This window comes from Pungitius pungitius, chromosome 2 (genome assembly GCF_949316345.1).
Source record: "Pungitius pungitius chromosome 2, fPunPun2.1, whole genome shotgun sequence".
Lineage (NCBI taxonomy): Eukaryota > Metazoa > Chordata > Actinopteri > Perciformes > Gasterosteidae > Pungitius > Pungitius pungitius.
In genome coordinates this window covers 10,469,666-10,494,032 of record NC_084901.1, presented here as the reverse complement: position 1 = coordinate 10,494,032, position 24,367 = coordinate 10,469,666, and the positions used below count along the sequence as shown (strand labels likewise).

Here is a 24,367-nt window from a genome sequence, read left to right as displayed (position 1 = left end):
TTAATAGAAACAAATGCTGCTTATTTAAAAATGAATCATATTGAAGGAGAAAACAGGAACACAAGGTGAAGTATTCACATTAATTATTAATTATCCTTTAATCGTCATATGTTGATATTTGATGCTTGATCATGATCACAGACCAATAATTGGAACATTTAATGCTCCTATTGTAGTATTGATAGGGCATGGCTTGTTTTTTCCCCCGTTGCTCTGTTTGTACACAAAGGCACGCCACGGTTGGGCGTGAGAGACTCCGCCCCGCCGCCATCCGGCCACGCCCCCAATATTTTTCCACCACCTCTGCTGCTGTAGGTCTGGGCTGATGCAAGGCTCGTCTTTATAAAAGGGTGGGTCGCCATCCCTCCTCCAGCACAACCGTTTTTTGTCCCGAGCTTAACGCGTCTCTGGGAATGTTTACGTGTAATTAGACGTAAACCGAAATAATTTGTCCTCGTTCGGTTCATTCTAAGAGTGTATTTTATTATTTACTCGACTTGAACGGGTTTCAGCCCGCCCTTTTAATCGCACCGCGTCTGTACTACATATAGGCTTCTCCATTCATTCAGCAATTGAATCTTAACATCTAAAAGGGAAGACATCGTCTTTTAGGGAGTTTTCTTTAACTGAACGGATTTTACTGGCATCCTGTCTCATCTGCACAAGGTAAGACTGCCGGCACCTCCTCACAAACCCGCCGTGTGCCGCTAAACGAACGGAGGCGCGTTGTGTGTCTGGAAGATTCTTACGAGCTTGGCTTTTGGCTTTGCTCTATAAACGCAAATGATTAACTTAACGTCGGTCTTTCTTTTTTTGTTGAGTCTCGTGTCAAGAGTAGCTGCCTCTTATTAGCCGCCTCTTCCTCTGAGCGGATTAGTCGTCGTTGGAACTATTTCCTTTGCCATACTCGCCGCTATTGTCTCGCGCCAGAGAGACAGAAATGCCCTTTATTGGACAGCCAAGGTGGACTTTCTGAGCAGGCCGAATAAAAAACGAACTAACAAAGCGCTGTGACAGTGATGCGGCGCACTGCTGGAGTCGTGAGGTATTAAACATGCCTCCGTGTGTGTGTGTGTGTGTGTGTGTGTGTGTGTGTGTGTGTGTGCGACCCGTCAAGTCGGAGACGCACACACCTGACACCAGCCTCTGCGCAAAATGGAGAGCCGCGCTCTTACAGGACAGCACGTGTCATTGTTTCCAGCCGGAGCCGGCGATGGGGCGTAATGCCAATAAATAAATCCGGGGGGTGGGGGTGGGGGTAGGTTACGCCTTTTGCGCTCCGTGTGGATCTAACACGTGCGCGCTATTCAGTGAAGAGACTGAAATATGAAAGTATATGGGGAATGTCAAAATGTGGAACACCAACATGCTTTATCAACCAATCAATACTGTGTGAGGTTAAAGCAGCAGAAACATCATCATTCCATCTCTAGAAATGTTTTGGGGAGAAATGTGAGCAAAGTCTGCGGCGCGTACTGCGGCTTTTTTTTGTTGTTGTTGTCAATCGGCGTCTCCGGCGAGGTTGCGGTGATGTTGGGTGGATGCCCGTCTGGTATTTTTCCACTGCCGGTGCGTCACCCTCCCCCACCCCCACCCATCTAGTGGGCACGCGCATGAGAGAGAGAGAGAGAGCGCTTCGGGCGCGCGCGCGTCTGGCTCTACAATGAAACGCCGAGCGTGAAATGAAAATAAAAACGGTACAATGATTCAATAAACACAAATGAAATGTGCAATGTTTCCCTGCTCTGCTCTGAAAGGAACAGCATGAAACAGCCCACCACCAGAACGGAGATGAGTCGCCTCAACATCTCTCCCGAGGATGACAGCAGCAGCGCCAACAGCACCGAGTACACCGACTGTCCCCAGAAGGTCCCACTGGGCGGGTGAGTCGGGCTTTAAAATGTGTCCGATCCTGCACAGAACACGAGGCAAACTCCAAACTTTAGTTTGAGGTGGCTCACACCCTGCGCTCGTGTTAATGTCTCCCAATCCCCCCCCCCTTTGGTTCTCCTCTCAAGCCAATATTCTGACACGGAAGCAGAGAGTCAAAACTTCCTTCCCGAACACAACCTGGGCAAGAAGAAGTATGAGACCGAATACGTAAGTGCTCCCCTGCTCTTCCGACACGTTGACTGTCCTTGATCACGCACGTCCTCGTTTTCTAACCGCAAGCCTTCAATGTCCCCCCCCCCCCACCCCTCCGCAGCACCAGGGCAACGCGTCCTTTGGCATGTCCGTCTTCAACCTGGGCAACGCCATCATGGGCAGCGGCATCCTGGCTCTGTCCTACGCCATGGCCAACACTGGCATCGCCCTGTTTGTGTAAGACACATGTCTAAAGCTTGAAGGGGGGGGGGGGTGGGGTTGGTTTAGTTTCATGAAATGGATCCAGGTGTTGTTTTGTCTGTTATGTCAAGGTCGAGGCTTATGATGTCCTGATTCTCTGAAAGCTTTCTCCCCCCCGTGGCGTCGTGTTTTTACGTGTGTTCCCTGTGCAGACGGTACAGCGGTAGATTAGACCGGGGTCGGAAGTTTACCAACGCTCTTTGTCAAGTCCGCTGTAGAGAAGTCGTGTATGGCTTATGCAGGTTAGGGGGGGGGATTTCCAGCCTCTTTATACATTAGTGGATTCCTTCAATTTCTCAACCACTCTTATTGGCGTAATCATCAGTTATAATACTGCTTCTCCTCAAGTCACATTTGAGGAATACAGTCTTAAGAGGCCTTAAGGGTATTCCTACCCGCAGCACCTTGCTGCATTGACCCCCACAGAAAGAGCAAGAGAAGTCTTATTTCTTTTTTACGTGCTGTTTAACCGTCCGAGACTTAAATAAATGTTCTCATAGTGTATTATTAGAGTACTTCACCAATAGCAGGTTTACTAACACAGGGAGCGGCGGGGGAAGCGGCTTAGCCGAGCTAATCCCGCTGCCTTTGGGTCAGAGTTATGTAAACGGAGAGCTAACACCGGGATCAGGGCGCGGTTCACTGTCAGTAAGTAGCTGACCAATCAGAGGCCCGCATCGTTAGGGTTGCAAAAAACCTGTCCGTCATTGACAGAGAGCCTGTCGGTTTGTACTGCCTGGTGCTCTTCTCAATCTGCAAAGACAGTTCCAAGTTAAGTAAGCCATTGCACAACATACCCACTTCTCTTAAAGTGTTCTCCACCGCATACGTTTGTTGAGCTGCAGCACGTGTAGAGACAACATGTTTTAGGATGCCATAGGCATAGGCGGCCCGGATGCTCACATGGAGCAGAGGAAAAGCTTTCCTCAAACACCGACGATATATTGAGATAATATTCACCAACTTTGAGGAAGTTTCTTGACAGTTTTTGAAAAAACGCAGGATTTAGTCCAAAGATTGTTGCTTAGGAGCCATCAGAAGGGTACATTGGTGTGGGGATTGCTGACTTCCCTGTTAGCTAAATGTCAATGGGTTTGTAAAAAACATTAGGCATTGAATTGAGGACGGGTTTGGCATTGAACCTGCTGCTTGTAACCGCTAAAGATCCCCCTCGTCTGTTTTGCAGGATCCTCCTCGTGTCCGTCGCCATCTTCTCGTTGTATTCTGTCCACTTGCTGCTGAAGACGGCCAACGAAGGAGGTGAGTCTCCCACATGTCCAAACTCCTCCTGCGGCTTCTCAACGGTACTCTGGGAGTGCTAAATCGGTGTCGCTTCGTGTATTCCCCCTTTCAAAGGTGCGCTGGTGTACGAGCAGCTGGGTTACAAAGCCTTCGGGATGCCGGGGAAGCTCGCCGCGTCATGCTCCATCACCATGCAGAACATCGGAGGTGAGAGACTGTGGTGTTTTAGCGGCACAGACAGCTTGTGCAACTGTGATTAACTGCATTTGTCCACCTCATGTTTGTTCCACCAGTTACCACAATGTCCCACTGTAGCTAAACGGACTGCGAGAAAAGAATAAAGAAAAGAAAACTTAGCCCAGTGAAAAGCAGTGCAGCCACCAGAAAAAAACACATTCAACAAGCATCCATTGGACCAGCTCAGCCCGTAGCCAAATGCTAGATAACACTATTTTTGTAGTGGATGCTTTGGCTCATTTCACTGGGAAATATACTGACTGCCATTTTTGTTTTTACAGCCATGTCGAGCTACCTCTACATCGTCAAATACGAACTGCCCATCGTCATCAAATCCTTTGTAGAAAACGGCAATGAGTGAGTGACAAAATGTTCTTTACATCTTTCCCGAACTCGTCAATAACATTTGATAACCTGCAGGTTTAGGAAAGGTGCCGTGATGAGTTTGTGTAAAAGTTTAGAAAAGAGGGACCCACCACTAGTGTTGGTCAGAAATTCAACTTTTTCAAAATCCAAATCATTTAGGGTTTTATTGTACCCAATACTAGGGAACTAGGAAATGAGTCATTTGGAAAATCTTGCACTTTATACAACAGGTTTTTACAGGTTGGTAAAATAGTTTTTTATATGTATTGAAATGAAAGAAAAAAATATTATGTTGCTCTCAAATAAGGTTGTATTGTCTGTTGATTGGGCAGAGAAGTGGATTCTGGCAGTGATTCAGATCCCACCATCAGAAATAAAAAGTAAAAAAAAAACATCTCTCAACATAAGGATTTTTTAAGCGGTGCATAGAAGAAAGAAGTGAGACCCGGCTGAGACACTTGAGGTGAAGTGGCACCAAGCAAAATGGCTGCCGGATGTTTTTTTGGATGGGGCTGAGTGTCAGAGGAAGCAGGGGAGGAGTGTGAGGGAGGGGGCCCCCCCCCTTCAACGAGCCCTTTTAGAAACGATGTCCTCGGTGCCGCATCGCGACGGAGTGTGGCATGAGCTCACTGCGACCTCGCTTGCACTCCTCAGCGCTGCTTTGTTCGATCTATTTCTGGGGAGCGCTTTGTGTCAGCTGACACGCAGACGCTGGAGGAGGTTTGATCAGAGCCGAAGATGTCTGAGACGATGTTGACAGAAAAGTGGATCTAATGCGAGTTTCCTGAGCTAGACGGCTCACAGGGTGACTTCAGCTCAAAGGGGGAAGTCTGAATGTGTCTCAACGTTAAAATTAGATGAGGATGCATGAAAATCTATTTAGGTAATCTCAAATGCATCATATGAATTACAGAGTAGAGTGTGTAAATGTTGCAAAACAGCCAACCTGTTCTAAACAACAACAAAAATATCGTAGGAGTGTCTCACAAATAAGCGCACAAAGGACTTGAACACCACGGCTAACTTGCTCTTGTCCTGCCGTGTCTCAGAGAGTGGTACACTAACGGTGACTACCTCGTGCTGCTGGTGACCGTCTTCATCATCCTGCCCCTGTCGCTGCTCCGCAACCTGGGTAAGCTGTGTGTGTGTGTGTGTGTGTGTGTGTGTGTGTGTGTGTGTGTGTGTGTGTGTGCAGATTGTGCACTATTCCAAGTGAAGTCAGGTACAAAAACTGTCGCTCATGCTTGGGTTGTGTTGACCTGCTCCCCCTCAGGTTACCTTGGTTACACCAGTGGTCTGTCTCTGCTCTGCATGGTCTTCTTTCTGATTGTGGTGAGTAAAACCCAAATGTTTCCTCATTCCGCACACGTGCACACACACACACACACACACACACACAGTCACACACAGTCACACATGAGCCAGCCAGATGACAGTTTCCATTTTTCCATGTTATTCTTTCCACACAGTTGTAGAACTGACTCATTTGGTAAATAGGATACTGTAACTGAGCTGCATCTTTGTTATCTGTTGAGACATGCTTTGAGTTATAGACAGGGTAAACTGATTACTCACAGTGGTATGGTTTCCCATAAAATGCTCATCGCTTTTCAACAACAAATAGTCAAGTTAGGACATCTATTGCAAACACTGATTTAACCTAAAATCTATCGTCGCGTCCTCCAGGTGATCATCAAGAAGTTCCAGCTTCCGTGCCCGCTCCCCGGGAACGGCAGCGCTCTGAACGAAACCATAAGCAAAGTGCTGAACAGCACCGTGGCCCACCCCAACGCCACCGCCGTGGACTACAGCGAGGACTCTTGCACGCCGAAATACTTTGTCTTCAACTCTCAGGTAAACCTCCATGAGACATCTCCAGGAGGCAAATGTGTGCTAAAAGGAAGAAATCCAATGGAAAATCTGGGCGTCAATGTAAACTTGTTTTTCTTCCCAGACCGTCTACGCCATTCCCATCCTGACCTTCGCCTTTGTCTGCCACCCCGCCATCCTGCCCATGTACGAGGAGCTCAAAGAGTGAGTGCATACGTCTTTCACTTCCTCAAACGTACAACAGCTGCTTCTTTTATCTGAAACTAAACTGAACTCCCTTTTCCCTCCCAAACAGCCGGTCTCGTCATAAGATGCAGGGCGTTGCCAATGTCTCCTTCCTGGCCATGTTCATCATGTACCTCCTGGCTGCCCTCTTTGGATATCTGACCTTCAACGGTGAGATACGGAACAGTCTTGGCATGTAGTAAATGCTTTAATTAAGACATAAATAAATAATAAAAATCACCTTAGTGAGGGTCGTGTGGGTCTAACGGCCCTGCTACTCAATGTCAGAGCTGGTCACTATAGTATCTATAACAATATACATATATATTTATATATATATATGAAAAAAAAACAAAGCTCCTGTTGCGCAAGCGCCTGAAAAGAATTTACCTGGAACAGCTGTTCCTGTTTCCGGTAGCAGGAAGATCTGGTTATACAAGAGCTTGGTAATGAGAAGGTACTTCCTCAAACGCCATGACATGGCAAAGACCTGCGGTGGGGAGTGGTGCACGGGTGGAGTTAGGGCCACTTGTGATTGAGCACACTCATCCTAACCTGTTGCGATGTGGCAGAAGTCCCGAACGGAGCAAATGTTTCACAAAGTGGGGAAAACTAGTTCTTAGTGTTATACCCATAAAGCGTGTGTTCGAGGTGTAAAGACCCCCCTTTGCTGCCCCCCCCCACACAGTGCATGTGGAGCCCGAGCTGCTGCACACCTACGCCGCCGTGTACCAGTCCGACGTGCTGCTGCTGATCGTCCGGCTGGCCGTGCTGACTGCCGTCACCCTCACCGTCCCCGTGGTGCTGTTCCCGGTAAGTGGCCAGGAGGCCTTCAATGACCTCGCCTCTCGTCGAGTGGACGTAGCCGTAGAGCCGGAGAGGCTGACCTCTGCTCTGTGTCTGTCCGCGTAGATCCGCACCTCGGTCAACCATCTGCTGTGCGCCTCCAAGGATTTCAGCTGGATCCGCCACACCATCATCACCGTGGTCCTGTTGGCCTGCACCAACGCCTTGGTCATCTTTGTCCCCACCATCAGGGACATCTTTGGGTTCATCGGTGCGTGTCCGCATCGACTCTCTGTGATGGTGCCATCAAAAGCTATTTTTTGAAATGGAGAACGGGCACTAAAATGACACATTTCCTGCCCTCTCAGGCGCCTCTGCTGCTGCCATGCTCATCTTCATCCTGCCGTCGGCTTTCTACATCAAACTGGTCAAGAAGGAGTCCATGAAGTCTGTCCAAAAGATCGGGGTAAGGAGCTTGCTCGTATTTGTCTGTTCAACGTGAAACTGTAAGCTTAGCTTAGCTTAGCTTAGCTTAGCTTAGCTTTAGACTGAAAAGCTTTGGAAACAGCCAGCATGGTAACCTGTGCACCTCTGTGAATGTTTTCTGACTATTTCTATGCTAAGCTAAGATAACCATATTGAATTGAACACAAACGCAGAAGTCATCTTTAAAACTCCTCCCACAATGTCGTCAAAGCCGCCGGCGTGAGCAGGTTGGCTAAATGTGCAAATTGTTCTCCTCGCCAGGCCACCGCCTTCCTGCTGTTAGGCTTCTTTGTGATGATCGGCAGCATGACCCTCATCGTGCTGGACTGGATCAACAACGCCTCAGCCAGCCCGGACGCCCACGCCGACGGACACTAAGGCCCCGCGGCGAGGAGAGCAACAGCTCAGGCTGCTATGAGCGCGCAACCAACGAAGATCAAACCGTTAAAGAAAATCGAAACACAAGAACTCACTTGAGGCTCTGCTTTGACTTCCTGAGCGACAAACCATGCCATTCCAAGAGAATGTATCGAACTTTGTACAGTACGCTGTTATAGGCCACAAAGATGGTGTTTTACTTGTTTTTCTTCTCTTTTTATTGTAGGTTTTTTTTCATTGTTGCTTTTGCTCCTACTTTTTTTTAATGTTGTTTTGTAGTTATGGTACAGCTGAAAACAAATATTTGAAGGTGCCTCAAAGCAGTGACGTGGTTCGTAGAGTTCAAAATGCAGCTGACACTCAGGTACGGCGTGTGGGCGTGGCTGTGACCTCGGAGCTCGGCAACAACCAATCCGGTTGTGAACCTCATGAAGATTGACGAGGCAACTTGACAGTTCAGCGTCCTCAGGGGCGATTCAGTTCCTTCCAGTAGTTGTGTGTTTTGACTATTTTTTTTTACTTTGCCAAAAATGTATTTGTCTAGCATCTTTGAATATTGAAAAGCACTTACTGTTCCGCACACTTATGGGGAAAAATAATGTCATTTCTCACAGGCGAGGCCCATTACTCTGCCTTTTGAGTATTCGTACCAAGGCTCTGTGACCTTACTTAGTGTCATTTAAACCCTAATATAAGTCCACAGAGCCGGCCTTCTCCAACCCGACACTGGGAGCTGCGGAGTTCCTCATTGGAGGACTCTCACTAAACTGTATTTAAAAACCTGCTGAAGATCCTGTTGGCTTAGCGCGTTCAGTGCCGAAACTACTGCTTCGAGACGTGGAGGCCACTCCACCTCCAGGGAAACACCTTTAATTTGACCACATACAGTGGCTGTAACATACCTGTTAAACTTGGAAAAACTACGAAGAGAAAAAAAAAGGCTCATCCGTTCGCCCACACCGACAACCAGACAGTCACAATATTTGGAGTGTTTTGTGCTTTTGAAATGTTGAGCTCGTCCGCGGCCGAGTTGTCAAATGGTCATCTGACAGTGCACTGTGCTTCCAACACTAACTTAACACATCACCAAACTGTTATTGTCCAACATCTATTTATGGAAGACCATGAAATCAATGTAATTTAATCTATTTTACTATATTTATAAAATATTGTATGTATATATAAATGTATATATATATATCTCTTGAGTTGAACTGTACATATGCTTTGTTTTGTTTGAATTTTTTTTCCTTCTTTTTACAATAATGCATTGGAGCTGTAAAACAAACGCTAAATAATCCCCTAGCTGGTGAATTTGTGATATTGAATTGGCTCCAAAGCTCTGGGGCTTCCGCTGTTCATCTCGAATAGGACTGACTGTATTATCCTAATGTGTTGATTCTGTGAAAACTGTTACGTGTGGAAGCCACTAATTCAGCAGATGCAGTCTTATTCCCCTTGGGGCCCTTGAACAAGAAACGCCAGCAAAATGTTCTTGACGCACATCTTGGTTGGAGAGTACGTCAGTCATCTCTTGACTTCAGGAGCAAAGCGGGCTATGCCCACCAGTGTTACAGTCTTGTTTCAATGAAACATTATGTACATCATGTGAATAATGTCCAATTAAAATAGATCCAGATAAACTAATAACATGTTGGTGTTCTTTGTGCCATGGACCTGCTCATCTTGGTCTAAGAGTTTTGCAAATGTGATTTATGACGAAGTTGCAACTGAGTGTTCTACAGTTGGTTGGTCAGCTTGTTGTCACAATAAAGGCAACTAGGGGCATTAATGTATAACGTAACACAACATATACAAACATTTTTAATGATCGTAAATCATTTGAACTTTTACAGATAGTCCAGTTTCGTGATTTTATTTTGTTTGCTTTCATAAAGTTCACTATTTACGCCTGAACACCTTGTTTAAAAATTGCATTCCTCACACGGTATTAACCTTCCATATTGTTAAAATCTATTAGTAGGCTATACTAAAGACTGAGAATGTTTAAGAAAAATTCATGTTTTCTCAGAAATAACTTATTTATATAATATATTTTTACTCCCTACAGGCTAAAGGGAATCTCCTCAATGGTGCCTTTTTTTCTTATTTGACCCTGACACCTGGTGGTCATCAGGCAACACTACGCAACCAGAGACGTTGTTTAGCTCACAGATCAAATATTCATGCAACTCCGACACCAAAGCAGTCCATTCATAGGTCGTTGAATAAAGAATTTAACACTTGAAACTCACCGTCGGTCTGAAACCAATCCAAATTAATAACATTTTTATCGCAACTGTCGATGTGTAAATGAGCAGCAGTGGGCATCAAGTTTGACATGTTGCTGTTACTGTTAGCTGGTGTGAACACGTCTTTTTTTATATTTACTTTAGACCGTGCTGCCACCTACTGGCCACCCGATTGGTTGACAGGTTTCACTTTCACAGAACGAGGTGGATCCCTCGTGTTTAAACAGTAAACAAATCACATTACAGGTGGAGCAGAAAAATCACAGGAAAGACTAAATTCACATGGACCCTGAAGCAGCACGAAACTCTTCCATCTTTGAGTTTTCAAAGAGGCAGGGCTTCCATCGCTGGGCGAGCCCTCCAACAAACACACAGCAGATCAGGCAGCAGCTGTTTTATTTCACTACTCTCTGGATACTTTGAACAGATTGTGTTCACCCATTGACATTTCATACACATTCAGGCCAAATGAGGGGTTCAGTTCTGCCCCCCCTGGGACCCTTTGCTTAACATTACAAACTCACTTCTGATTGGCCATCCTCTCCTCAGCCAATTAGGAACCTGTTTACAATATCACTCATCAGACTCCAGCCGTTATTGAACCACAGAGATTAATAAAGGCAATGCACTTCTGTTTTTGTTAAACTAGGCCTCATCTGAAATATTACGTAATATTTTAAAAAAACATTGACAATATTCAATTAATAAGCTATGCAATCAGGATGCCATTTAGGATGCATTCATCGTACCAGCCGGCACCCTGGAAAAGGCTCCCCACTACATGAGCTGATGTAGTTCACTGAGCGTTGCATCTTTAGCATCAACTGCCCCCCCCATACACTTCCCTGCACTCTTTACAGTAGTTCCCCAAGAAACTGATGATCTATGCAAAATAAAGGGCTCTTGCATTACAATTTCTGATTGGGTAATTCTTTTTCTAACAAAATATGAAAATCTATAGAAAAAAAATCATTCAATAGAAGGTAGAGATATCAAAAAAAGAAAATGTTAGCTCTCCGTTGTCAGTTTGGAGGCTAAATTCCAGCCAGAGGAAATTGCACTTGAGCAGCTGAATGGGTCCGTGAGGGCGTCGCCCCGCTGGGCTTCATTTCTTGCGGGCGTGCTTGTATTTGTCCACGTAGGCCTTCACCAGGTTGGCCACCTTACTCGAGTTCACCTCACCACTCTTGCTGTGACACACCTGAGGAAATAAACAGTCGAGGCCCAACACACGGTCAGATTTAAGGCCACGGTCTTAGTCTTTCCAAAAACACGAGAGCAGAAGGTTTCGGACACAATTCAATGCCGCGTTTATCAAAGGCTCTTTAAATTAAAGCTGCTCTGTGGAGTTCGGGGCGGTCCACTACTAGCACGTCTACTGTGTAGCATATGCCTGGAGTTTGTGTTCGCTACTCTTTCCTGCTCATGATTGATTTGGAATTACATTTTCAAACTTACACTCAAGTTAAACATGTACTTTGCACAACAATAACAGTGCTGTGTCTTCAGCGTGGACCATCTCAGCAACAGCAACACAGGGGGGCGCGGCTTACCTTTTCAACCGCTTTACGGACAATCTCCTTGTACTCCTCTTTTGTGATTTCCTTCTTTTGGTAATAGGGTTTGATGGCTGTCTTCACTTCATTGACAGCTCTCTCTTGGATCTGATGTTTCTAAAACAGAGGGGAAATCAACAATGTGGGAAAGAAATGGACAGTAATGCACACAGAAACTGTCTGGAAAGGTGGTTTGTGAAGGAGTGACGTGGGAGCCAGTGGCAACAGGTCACCTTTTCTTTTTTGGAGCCGTCAGCTTGAGCCTTATGATAGCCGGGCTGAGTTGTAGAGGATGGCAGAAACTGGCCGGGAGCCGACTGGCCGTAGGTCGCAGCGCCAAAACAAGCTTTGTTCGGGGTGGGAAGGAGTCCGGGTTTCCCATAACCCACTATTGTGTTCGCCATCTAGGCCCAACCAGAGACGACAGAGAAGGACATGTAGAATTATTTCAAGTTTGTTCAATGTATCCCCTACAAATATACACCTCATCTCCCCCTCTCCTTGCTAGTCATGCACGTGAATATGTTAAATATACAAATAATAAATTCTGTCACATGGTAGAAAAACTAAATGCTCTCGTGCCTAATGCAGCTCTTCCATGTTCATGACGTCAATAAATCAACACCAACAAGGAGCGTCAATCAGAAATAAATGCTTTTAAAAATATGTAATGCATCTTTAGTCCCTGCACAATGAGCAGGAATGAAAATGAAATGATTAATATTCTCCAAATTCCAATGAACTAATATATACACATATATAAAACATAAAGTATAAGAGATAGCTAGTTAGGTAAAGTTGTGCTTTTTTTATTTTCATTTTAATCTGTTTTACCAGTATTGTTCAGTTCAGTTTTAGCACCAGTATCGAAAAAACCCCAAACAATACCCATCCCTAACTACTATAACACCCCGTTGCACACACACCTCCATCTCCCAACCACCCCCCCTCCTGAAGTTGTAAACCTAGGGGAAAAACTGTTGTTGGTACTTATATTTTATTTCAAATACTGACCGATATACAAAGCCTTCAAATCCCATCCCCAGCACTAGTCCCTTCCACGTCTCAAAGTACCTGTGTTGCGTAGCCATCAGGCTGAGCCGCTGCCATCTGGCCGCCTTGATGCATGGGTGGGGGCGGTGGGGGGGGCGGTGGGAGTCCCTGAGTGCCGACGGCAGGGACCTGGAGCAGCGGTATGGCAGGGTGGAGGTGCACGGGGACCTGAGGAGGCATGGCGTACGGCGCCGCGGGCTGCAGGCTGACCGGCAGGGCTCCTCGCGGGCCCTGCAGCGGGTAGTGGTGCTGAACCACGTTCAGGTGAGGGGGGGCTGCGTTCATCACGGGCACCGGAGCGTTACCCGGTACTGCCTGGGCGGGAGGCTCACTTTTAGTGGGATCTGGAGAACAAGAAAAAGCAACACATCAATGACTGGAAGTAAGCTGGCGTAGCCATATTACGTATTGGATTATTTATTCAGGCATAGATATGCAGATTTCATTTAGGTTAATAATTCAAGGAAGGTGGCTCACATAATCTATCTAATCTATTTTTCCTCAAGCAGTGGCACCGTGTTTCTGCAGTTCTGATGAATAACACTTTTTCCCCATTAATCTGGGACGATACCTTAGGATTTATTTATTTTATTTACCTGCTGCTGCCGGCTGCTCCTCGTCCTGTCGGCTCCAGCCTCCTGCTCCTCCTCTCTCCCTCTTGGAGTAATAATCCTGAACGTCCGCGGGCAGCGTCCTCCTGACAGCCCAGCTGGACGCAGAGGACCAGCCTGACCGGTCCAGCATATTGTCTCCCGAGTCGGACTCTTTTCTCCGGCACCCACCGCGGTTTTCATTAAAGCGGCTGTACGCGTCGCTCCCGGAATTGTTCCCTGTACCTGAGAAGGTGGTTCTGGGTTGCCAGCGGTTGTCGGACGTCTCCTCCTGCTGGCTGTAGAAGCCTCGGCTCCCCCCCCGCCCGCGTTCCGACCCGCCGCGCCCCCGGGACTCCCCTCTGGTGCCGCCACTTGTGCGGTCCTCCCAGCGCGAGCCACCGCCGGACCCCAGATCCCGGCCCTTGCTGTCGGCTTCGCTGCGACTCTTTTCCGTGACCCAGTCTGGATTCTCCGACCAGCCCTGGCGTTCGGGGGAGCTTTCCGTTGGCACTCCGTTTTCAAAGCGCCCACCGCCTCCTTGGTGCCTCCGTCCCTCTGCTCCGGACCCGCTGCCCTGCCCTGACCTCCAGCCGCCTCTACGCTCTTTCTTCTGGGGAGACTGCTCTCTGGAGGCCGCCCGCTCTGGGCTGGGCCCTCGTCTGTGGGATCTTGTTCGCGATCTTGATCGAGACCGGGACCGGGACCTGGACTTGGACCTAGAGCGACTCCTGGATCTTCTCCTCCTCCTCTCACGACTACGTTCCCTCCTGGAATAGTCTCTTGCACCGTCCCGGTCCCGGTCCTTCTCTCGGCTGCGAGCTCGGGAAGAGCGGCTGGACGGTGGGCTGCCGTCTCGCTCTCTGGACCGCGAGCGCCTGGATGGTTCTCGCTTGGACTCCTGCTTAGGTGACCAGGTAGAGGTCGGGGAGTGGAAGCGTGAGCGCCTTTGCTTGCCGTTCTTCCCCTCTTGGCTGCTTTCCTGCTCCTGATGCTCCTTGTCGCCGTCGTCCTTGACCACTTGACCAGCGGTGTCCGCGGCGGCTGTAAGAGCCCTCGACTTGGGTTCAGAAATGAGAGTGCTGGCCTGCTCGCTCCTGGGCGAACCGCAGTCCATGGGGACTACTTTAGCATCATCCTTAGGTGGATTGGCATCATTGGTTCCTTCCCCAGTGCAGTCAGCTACTGAAGGCTCGAGTTGTGATGCAAACGTTTTAACATCAGCATCCTCGGAGGCCTTTGTATCGGAGACAGCTGAAATCTCTTCACACTCTCCAGCAGAGGGGGACGCCGTCTGTGGAGAATTCTCGTGGGATTCAGCGGTCACTGCGTTTGAAGATTCTTCGTTGTTGGCTTCTTTTGCACAAATCTTCATGTCGTCATCATCCTCATCCTTCTCCTCTTGCTCTGCCTGGTCATCACAATGTGGAGACATCAAGGTTTCCAGCAGGGCATTGTCAGAGTGAGAGGGTGATAGTGATGCATCTCTCTCAGAGTGAGAGGGTGATGGGGAAGCCTCTCTCTCAGAGCGAGAGGGTGATGCATCCCTCTCAGAGCGAGAGGGTGATGCATCCCTCTCAGAGTGAGAGGGTGATGGTGACATCCTCTTCTCAGAATCCTTTCCTTCAGAGGAAACAGGGCTTCCTGGCTCCTCCTCCTCCTCCTCCTCCCTCTTGCTCTGGTCGCCCACTGAGCACAAACCAGGGCTGTAAGGAGCAGAGTCGGAGTCGTTTCCCTCTTCCGGTTTCAGTTCACGTTTAGAGTGTTCCTGAGCCTCATCGCTGTCCTGTCCCACATCGTTGCTCAAAGGTTCAGCGTCATCGACGGAGTTGGAGCCGCCTTGGTCATCATTGAGGCCCCCTTCAGCATCAGACGTCTGCTGCTTGGAGTTAAAATCCTGTTCCTGATCAGTTTTGTCATCTTCCTCTCCTTCCTCCTCCTCCTTCTTCTCTATGTTGTCACATCCATCATCCTCTTCTTCACTTGCCTCAGGGCTGCAAACGACTTGGGGAGATTTCTTTTTCCTTGCCGGGGATTTCCGCTTACCACCGGCCTTTCGGTTCGTCACCCGTTTGCCCTTCCTCTTGGCTGGTGCTTGAGAGGCCCGGCCCGGCCTGGCGGACTGGCCGGTGGACAAGTCGGAGTCTGACGGGCTCGACTGAGGAGGCGATGACGGAGCGGACGAAGGAGCCTCCTCCTGACTTTTACTGTTGCGTCCAGATCGCCTCGACGGTAGAGGCTTTGCCTCTTTGGTGGGGGCCTTGGAGGTTGAAGCTCGGCCGCCTCGCTTTTCCCCTCCCTTGGCACATGTGATGGCGCAGACAACACCTTGAAACACTGAGGGAGAGAAGCCTTATGAGCAGGCCGCAACCGCACTTACAAATACGTTCAGCTGACATACACCATATGTTAGGAATCAATTCAGAAGAAGTCACCTGGATTGCTTCATTTTCTAAATTCTCAGCTAATGCCATTTGTGCTACATAAAAACAAACAATCACACCGTTACATACATCTAAATGTATCTAATAATAAAGCTTGACTGATTGTGAAGCGTGACATTCATTAACAAATTATGAAATATTCCTTGTTTGAATCTCTTTACACAAGTACCAACCCCACATGAATCTACAACAAACCCTCACCGAAATGACCGGGGCCCAGCGGTGAACTGGAGGTAAAGGTAGACGGAAGCTGGCTGTGGTTCCAACCGGAGGGATGGAAGTTCTGCCTGGAAAAGCGGCGACATAAAACAACTTAGCTCAAAGACACCAAGCCCTCTTTTACATTTCTGTCAATGATAGAGGGGGAAAACGTCCTGGTCAACCGTTTATGGCCGTATTGATCGACACCGACCTCGGGTCTATTTGAAGCCTCATCAAGGGTGTGGTTATTCATTTATTTCCCCCCCACCTTTTAGTTTAGCCAAAGAAGAGCAACGACACACTGGACATGCTGTGTGCCATCCCCTTACCTTCCCTTCTTTCTTTATCGCGACGCTAATGGGATGCAAAATGAGCCCGGAAAACAATCCGGAAAAATATCAAACCATATTAGTTGGACAATGAATTATTTGAAACGTATCTTAAATGAACCACATGAAAATATAATTTTAAACAAATTTCCATGACTTTTCCAAAACATGTGATTTTATTTTTTTCCATGACTTTTCCAGGCCTGGAATGAGTATTTTAAAATTCCATGACTTTTCCAGGTTTTTCATGACCGTACGAACCCTGACATGTGTTTTTCCATGCGAACGCAACAGAAACAGAAGGGGGGGAAACAGCTTGATAGAAATATTGGGCTGGGATTTCCCTACCCGGAGGAGCCGTTGACAGCGATGGAAGCAGCGGGAGGAGAAAGCCACGGGCAATCTTGCGTTCGGGGTTTACAGTGTTTGAACCCTGAGTCGTAGGGTATGTCCTCAGCAACCCACACAGGCTCCGCACTGCAGGAGAATGACAAGGAGAGCAGTTATTTATGAAGTAGTTTGATTAACTTGAAGCGGGACTGTACAAGGTAGTTATTACTATTGTTGTTAAACCTTCAGTAAACGGTTTGGAGAAACAAACCCTCTCAACTGAAGCAGTAATACCCATCTTTGGCCTCTTCAAAGCCACGACACTCCACTAAGCGAAAGCTTTTGATTTGACCCAACACAACACTTGCAGGTTGATGAAGTCACACGATGACATGATCAAAGTGGCCGAGGCAAAAAAGAACAGTGACTTCTGTGTTCTGGGATGTAAAATGACTGTTTTTGTCAGAGGACTCTGGGTGCTTTGAAAAGCGGAGATATTGGATTCAGTTCCACATTAGAAAGGGCTGTCTGGCAAAAAATTAAAGCGGTGACAATACTAATAGAAAAATTTAGTGTCCACTCAAACTGATATTGATATGTGTCGTTGTTTGTTTCTCTGCTGCCGCTGTCACAGCGGGACATTGCTTCACCGATGCCGGTTCTCCTGTCTGTTCCTCTACACAAGGGGGCACGCCGATCGTCATCGACTGCATAGATGAGTACCTCATACAAACCCACTTCAAATGTTCAAAACGTATCAATATAAGGCTCATCTTAAAGTTAAAGTCTACACAAATCCCACACCCCGTCTCAATGGATGATGCTGATTTACTCTGGTTGCTGCAATTATGGCAACAACAAAAAAAATACAGTAAAACAATTGCTATGAAATGTAATTTGAAGATTTAAATTTTACTCCAGCAGGGGGCATTTTTAAAATGGACCGTCCATCTGGCGCTCCCTGTAAACTAAGCTATTGTAATTCTTTGTTACGGTGAAATGGATGATGACAGATAATCAATCTCGGATGTGTTTTCTTGCCAATTTAAACAGTGTATTACAGTACTTATAAAAGTTCACTGATACATAATAATCAGTCATAGAGGGAAACCATCACTTACATGTCCTGAGTAGATGTCATTAATGAGACACAAGGAGTCGGTGACCAAGTGCAGCATTCTGTTCCTCTCACCTGGAGAAAACACAAACAGTGATGAGACTTAACACTTCAGACCTTCAGTCACAATACACCCATGATGAAAAAGGAACTAAAAAAAACCCACCTTTTTCCTGCTCAGGGAGGAGGGGTCGTCCTCGTTACCTGAAAAAAAGACATTGACGAATTATGAAGCATCGTTCACAAAATGCGAGGAGGGAGTATGCCACAATTATTTCTGAAGGGAGACAGGGGTCAACATACATTTCCTCACAAGGCCTTTTGTTTTGGCGTCTGCCGTCCTCTCCACCTTTTGCCGTCTTTGTCTTCTTGCAGGTTTACTTCTGAAGCAAAAATATCTTAATTGTTCATGTTCAAACAAACGCCAAATGAGAAAAATAATTCTAACTAATCCATTTCCCCTAAATAACAGTAGATAAAGTAACTCAAAAAAAGGTTCATACTCACTTGAGACAGACTTTTTGTTTGGGGTTTCTACAGCAGCAACTGTCAGTTTCAGTCAGAGTCGCTTGTTTTCTGACAGGAACCTTGAATGACAGAAGCACATTTCATTCACGCAGAGGTCAATGAAGAATTTCCGGGTTCAACTGAAAGCCAATCCGCCTTTATTCATTTAACAACAAACACCCAAATTTGTATTAAAATGTTTTGTTGAATGGCCGGCATCTCTGATCAATTAAGCAGTGGGGGCAGGACTGGTGTGGGGTGCGCATGTAGAGACTGAAAGAGCGGGCTGGGTAACAGCCTCTTATGTACAGTCCATTCATCTGCACTATAGCGAGCAATGCTGCTTCAGCTCAGGCTCACATGGCAACAGTAGCTCCCAACAGGAGGTACAGTGTGTAGTTAACAGGTGAACCAAATAGTGTATTAATTAACATAGCTAACAGCCAAATTAGGATTAGTTTTTTCCTCCACAGAGACGGTAATATCAGACCAACTTAAAAGTAAAAATTGTTTTTTTACAATGTTGGACTATGAAAAGAAAGCAGCACATGACAAAGCCATGTTGTCCTCTAACCTGCACACAGCGGAGATTCCCGTCCCATCTGAAAACATTAGTGAAGGGTCTTCGGTCCACAGGACAGGAAGGAGCCATCTGCAACTGTAAAGTGAATAAAAATCTTTAAATATATATATATATATATTTAAATTCAACCATTTCACTGGTTTCAATTTACAGGCATTTCTATTCTGAAAGAAATTATATTTTGGAAGTATCAGGATTTATTTAATTTTTTTGGCATGAAAGAGTTCAAATTGATTGATGTGTTTTAGTGTGAGGCCAATATCGACAATATGCTAAAAAGGTCTAGATAGCATTGATTTATAAGCAAGAATGAAACTACCACTTTGGTTGCTGCATCAGTCTGTAGAAATTCTTTATTTTTTACATGAAAGCCACCTAGTTGGAGTCCTAATAAACAGGTTGTTTTTACACCCACCTAGATCTTGTTTTGGAGTTAAAACGGGTTTAGCAATTCACTACGGCTTATCTCGCTATTTAAAAAAATACTGAGCTTTACCTCTGCCCATGTGAGGAGACATCGGAGGCAGAAGACATGGCAGCAGCTGTCGGGCATGGCTAGCTCGCCACCTGCCAGGATGCCGAGGCAGATAGGACACCTCTCAGCCTCCTCAGCATCTGTCCACACGCACAATGAATGAATTCAATGTGAGAAGATACTTCGACAATCGGGTTGTGTAATTCATGCATACATTCCACAACACATCATGGCAAAACATTTGACCTAAAACCGCATTGTGCCGAGACAAGTCTCACCACTTCCAGCTCCAGTCATGTCTGCCCCGAGCTGTCCTGATCACCACTGCAACATAGAGGAGAGAACAGGTGGACGAAGGGTTGCTGTTTCCCAGCTAATTACACGCATGTTATGCACTCTGTATGCCCACAAGGAAATTTGATTGATTAATGATCAATAATCATTATAACAGCTGCATTACAAAAAGGTAAAATACAGAAAATGATCAATTCATACAAGTAATTTAAAAGTGTTAGATCAGTTGCCAATGTTTACATTGCCTTCACTAACTACTATCGAGTTTCAGAAGGGTGTGCATGTGTTGTGATTTTCCATTTTATAAGGTGAAGAAGTAATCCAAACGCAAATACACTACAGAGAAAAGAAGGGGCAAAAAAAAACATTTTATGATCCAAACTATCATTACAAAAATGAACTTTTAAGACAAAGTGAAATTGTTTTTGACCTGATCATTTGACACCCTCAGTAGTAGATAACGGTGGCTGCTGGTTAGATTTGCGATGAGTTGTGTGTTTGATCAAATTACATTTCCAGTTGTCTTCCAAGGGCTTTTTGATCACAATTGCCTGTTATTCACCTCTGAAGCCACATCGATATAACCTTGATCCAACACACTACTGGACTTCCCGTAACGGTCTTTACAACGAGCAGGACCTCTGAGCATACGCTTTTAAAAGGAGTGTGACATCTGATCCGGAACAAGTCTTGGATTTTTTTGGCCACTTCAATCTTAGCACTTGTCCAAAGTGAAACCGTTTCAACAGACATAACGTTACACCAGAGCCTCGGAAAACGTTCAATTTCCAAAACCCGCGGAATAAACTAACGTTAAGTCAGCGACCCATTATCCACGAACCTTTTACTCAAACTGTTATTTCAACGTATTGATTGAACACCGTCTGATAACTTATGCTAACTCCTGCCCAAGCCAAGAGTTAGCCGACCGTCAATTTCAAATTACGCCGATTTACATTGAATTTGGTGATTGGTGGGGGGTAGGATCTAATCATAGGATTAATAGAAAGTCGTCAAAGCATGTTACTGTTTTGTGCCTGCAGGGCCTGGCTCCCACATATACAATATTAGCACCAAGTTGATCAACCAGTGCCAACACGACGATGACAACAGGAGTGTTGATGGTTAGCCAGAAAGCTATTGCTAGCTAAAAACACAGCCACCAACCGGCTAGCTGGTTGTTGCTAGCACGAAAGCAAACATGGCCAAATAGTTTTAATATAAGCCACGATAATCACACTGAAGGTCATAAGTTGGCTAGCTAGTTAGCAGCAGGCGAATGTAGCCAATGGCTATCTAACGTTAGCCGCTTTGAACAACAGCACCTGCTTACGTCGCTTACCGCTTGCTAGCAGTTGGCGTTAGCACCAGTTAGCGCTAGTTAGCTAGCGGCAAGTGTTGCTACTCACCTTTAAGCGCTGCAGCAGCTGCTTTGCACCAAGTAAACTGTTTTTAGAGTCCAAGCTAGTGCTGTGAAATGCTGGCGACTCGCACTATCCGGGAATTACGGGTGTACGGGACGAAGCGTAGCTTTCAGAAAGTCTCAGCCACATGTCTCGCGTTCTGATCGGGGTTTGGTGCAGCTGGCGCCCCCCAGCGGAACCCCCGATCGGTGCAGAGCAGATGTTTGCCCCGTGGAAGGGTTTGCGGCACGCAACAGGCGAGTGAATAGTCAACAAGTGTTTAAAACTCAACTGTGTTTATGTCGTATGGACATGTCGACTGGGTTTATTTGCTGTGCCCGAATTGAGTATCCAAATATGTTGCTGATGAGGTAAATCATCACCAAATGCGTATGAATGGTTTTGGGGTTAATCAATAATAGTAAATTAGAATTAGTGGCATCACATTTCACAGAAGAGAAATGTGAAGCAGGTTTGAAAATTAAAATGAATAATGGCTGCATTCCATTTAGCCTTTTCAATGTCAGGATAGTGCACTTATGCAAGAGATATATGAAAGAAGAAACGCTATTTGCAGAATTCCCATCATTACACAAACTTGATTGTGTCAGAATTTTACACACTAGATTGTAATATAGATTATTCCAATGAATTATTTTTTTTTCAATGTCAATAAATAAACAACTGTTGATGAACTTAAGATGCAGGGTTCTTATTCTTCTTTTCTACTTCTCATCAATGAACTAAGTTGGCATCTACTGCTGTGGAGTGTTAATGTTCCAGCCTTTCTGGCTCAAGGAGCACGTCCAGACAAATAATGAATGGGAATGAATGCAACAGACAGTAACTATTTACGTCGGGGGTGTTCACTGCCTTCAGGTCGTCCCACCGAGATACTACACAACCCACGTAAAGCTACACACAGCAACTTATTTGACAAATTCAACTTGTTTCTCTTGATTTTTTTATTTTGAACGTTTTGATGAGAAGTATGCAAGGCTTCATTAGTTTTCCCGGCAGCCTTATGGGCACTCACTTTGACCATGACCAATATATTCTGCTATGCCACAGTGAGAAACTGAATCAAGACAGGAGTGAAATACATTGGAAACACCGGTCGGGAGAAGTTACACGAGGTAATAGGTTACTGTTATTAATGTACCTCAATGTCCCGTTTTTAATTCAACGTCCTCATAAGTGTCCTGTTATTGTGCATCCTGGCTCACTGTCACAATGTTGTTACTTATTGCAACAATTTCATGTAATCCAATCGTCTTAGTGTAGAAAAGGACTACTTCAAGAAGTCATATTTAAATCTATGGTTTAGCGCTAACCCATAATAAGGATCTGCCATTGTGTTTCAAGCACAAGCAAAATGTGAGACTGTCTTTCTGAATGATGAATTTCCTAAAGTACTGTAAGTATGTTTAGGGAGCTGTGGTAACTGGAGCGCCGAGTGAAATCATTAATAATTCAATTATGCCAAGAGGAAGGAGCCAAAAGCAAAGCGTCCTGTGGTGGGGCTGATCAAAGGGAGAAGCGTGCCAGCAAGTGGAGCGTGTTTGGTTCTTTAATAAAAGGCCCAACCACGGACAATGAGTGCTGGAGGTCCAGTGCCTTTTTCGTCAGAAAGCCCCATCAGATGAAATTAGGCTGTGACATTTTCCATTGTATTTTCAGACGCCAGATGAAAGTGGCTATTTTTTAAACATCTTCATAAAATGAACTGTTGAATGTTCACCACTTTGAGTAGCAAAGGCTGGATGTTTCATCAATGTCAGCAGTTCATGCTTTCAGGTTATTGCAAGTTCATCCAGTTACTTTTAACCAACTTCTACAGCCGTCCATTATTCAATTATTAACTTTCATAAAAGCTTAAATAGGTAAACACTCAATGTATATACATAAAGATTCAACTTATATCCGTTGAAACTTTGTTAAATATTTGCACTATTTATCCTTTTAGATATAACCATTTATCCATTACTTTGAGCCAAAACTACTTCACATGTGCATTCATTACATTTCAACAACTATTTGTTTCCAATTGTTGGGACATCACTCCGCTCATGCACTACTAATACAAATCTTCATGTATTTAAAAAAAATCAACAACTCCGCCATTGGCATGCATCCCCTGCGGCATTAATACCTGGTGAAGTCCACATTTACCTTTCTACCACACGATTGCAACATACCAATCGGTTTTTGCCTCATTGAGTTTCTACAGATGTCAGCGATCAATTTTGATTCAGACTTCTGTATGATTGGCAGGAAAGCGGGAGGAATTGTTGGAGGAGGCGTGTGGGATAAAGAAACAAGCGTGAAAAAACCAAAGCAAAATGTTCAGTGTTTTATTTAAAAACTATAAACAGTCACCAAAGTAAATAAAGCCAATCTCTAACAGACTGTTAGTAGGATGTGTGACTATACATAGACACACATCCTACTGACACTGCAGAAATGAGGATGGTTGGGTCGCCCCGGTCAGATGCTAATACGACAGGCAGTCATAAATGTTACACAACACACGGTAGAGAGGACAGTCTGAGGACGTGAGCCGGAATGTGGCATGGTATTAAGAATGAAAAAATAGTACAATAAAACTCCACACTATATTAAGATAGAAAAAAGTAGTGAAGAAAATATCATACCTGCACGTAAAGCAAAGAACACAGGAGAAAACCTGTATAAAAACTCCATGTATTTAAACCAATTTACAAATACAAAAAAATTTTGGTACGCGCACTGTGGCCCGTACAATGACAAAACGGTTACAGTGGATATATGTTACTTGTGTGTGCGCGTGTTGAGGGGAAGGCGCGTGAGGGAATAGGAAGGGAAGAGAATACCTTCAATATTTTTTTTCTTCTACAAAATGACATGAGATATATTATTCCATACTCTTTCAGCCAGCAAAATGAGTTCTACAAGGTATTATAATACAAAAAATGTCACAGTTCCACAAAAAACTGTTTTTACCCCCTCCCTAAGCTTTACAGCATCAGTACCTTTGCAGAATTATTTACAGGTTTTTAAGTACATTCATCCACTGCTGAGTATAGAATCACATTAGATACAAGTGACCAGGGATCATAAAAAAAGCAACAAACGAAAACATACTACTTTATTCAATTCTACCAAAGTAATGCTTCTATTACTCCACAGAGCAAGTTCTCCAGTGGCTGCATCGGCATGAAAGAGGATCTTCTTTATATATATTCACAACATATTTACAAGATTCTTTTTCATTAATTGTAATGGTATTCATTTCAATAATAAATAAGTGAAAATATATTGACTCAAGTAAGAAAACCGAGCTACCAAGTTTTCTAAA

At 45.3% G+C, this 24,367-nt stretch overlaps 2 protein-coding genes across 3 annotated transcripts; one reads left to right on the top strand and one right to left on the bottom strand.

Annotated features, from left to right (window-relative positions):
• The first annotated feature begins 300 nt into the window (after positions 1-300).
• On the top strand, positions 301-9,567 carry slc38a2 (solute carrier family 38 member 2). The gene is made up of 16 exons (XM_037459987.2): positions 301-666; positions 1,758-1,883; positions 2,019-2,100; positions 2,207-2,322; positions 3,533-3,606; positions 3,703-3,795; positions 4,107-4,182; positions 5,241-5,323; positions 5,465-5,523; positions 5,878-6,045; positions 6,146-6,225; positions 6,317-6,417; positions 6,935-7,059; positions 7,159-7,303; positions 7,401-7,498; positions 7,780-9,567. The coding sequence occupies exons 2-16, from the start codon at positions 1,765-1,767 to the stop codon at positions 7,894-7,896; spliced, it is 1,536 nt and encodes a 511-aa protein (XP_037315884.2). The 5' UTR covers positions 301-666; positions 1,758-1,764; the 3' UTR covers positions 7,897-9,567.
• A 960-nt stretch (positions 9,568-10,527) lies between these two features.
• Positions 10,528-21,231, bottom strand: scaf11 (SR-related CTD-associated factor 11). 2 transcript variants are annotated; one of them, XM_037459985.2, is made up of 15 exons: positions 21,037-21,231; positions 19,612-19,657; positions 19,355-19,473; positions 18,850-18,933; positions 18,276-18,355; positions 18,072-18,151; positions 17,935-17,972; positions 17,773-17,843; positions 16,670-16,798; positions 15,993-16,078; positions 13,354-15,684; positions 12,779-13,101; positions 11,938-12,108; positions 11,702-11,821; positions 10,528-11,349 (listed from the first exon to the last, which is right to left on the bottom strand). In XM_037459985.2, exons 2-15 carry the CDS (start codon positions 19,628-19,630, stop codon positions 11,254-11,256), a joined length of 3,747 nt encoding a protein of 1,248 aa, XP_037315882.2. In that variant the 5' UTR covers positions 19,631-19,657; positions 21,037-21,231; the 3' UTR covers positions 10,528-11,253. The 2 variants fall into 2 exon arrangements, with proteins under 2 accessions (XP_037315882.2, XP_037315883.2); XM_037459986.2 differs by having other exon boundaries at positions 18,072-18,148.
• Positions 21,232-24,367: the final 3,136 nt, after the last annotated feature.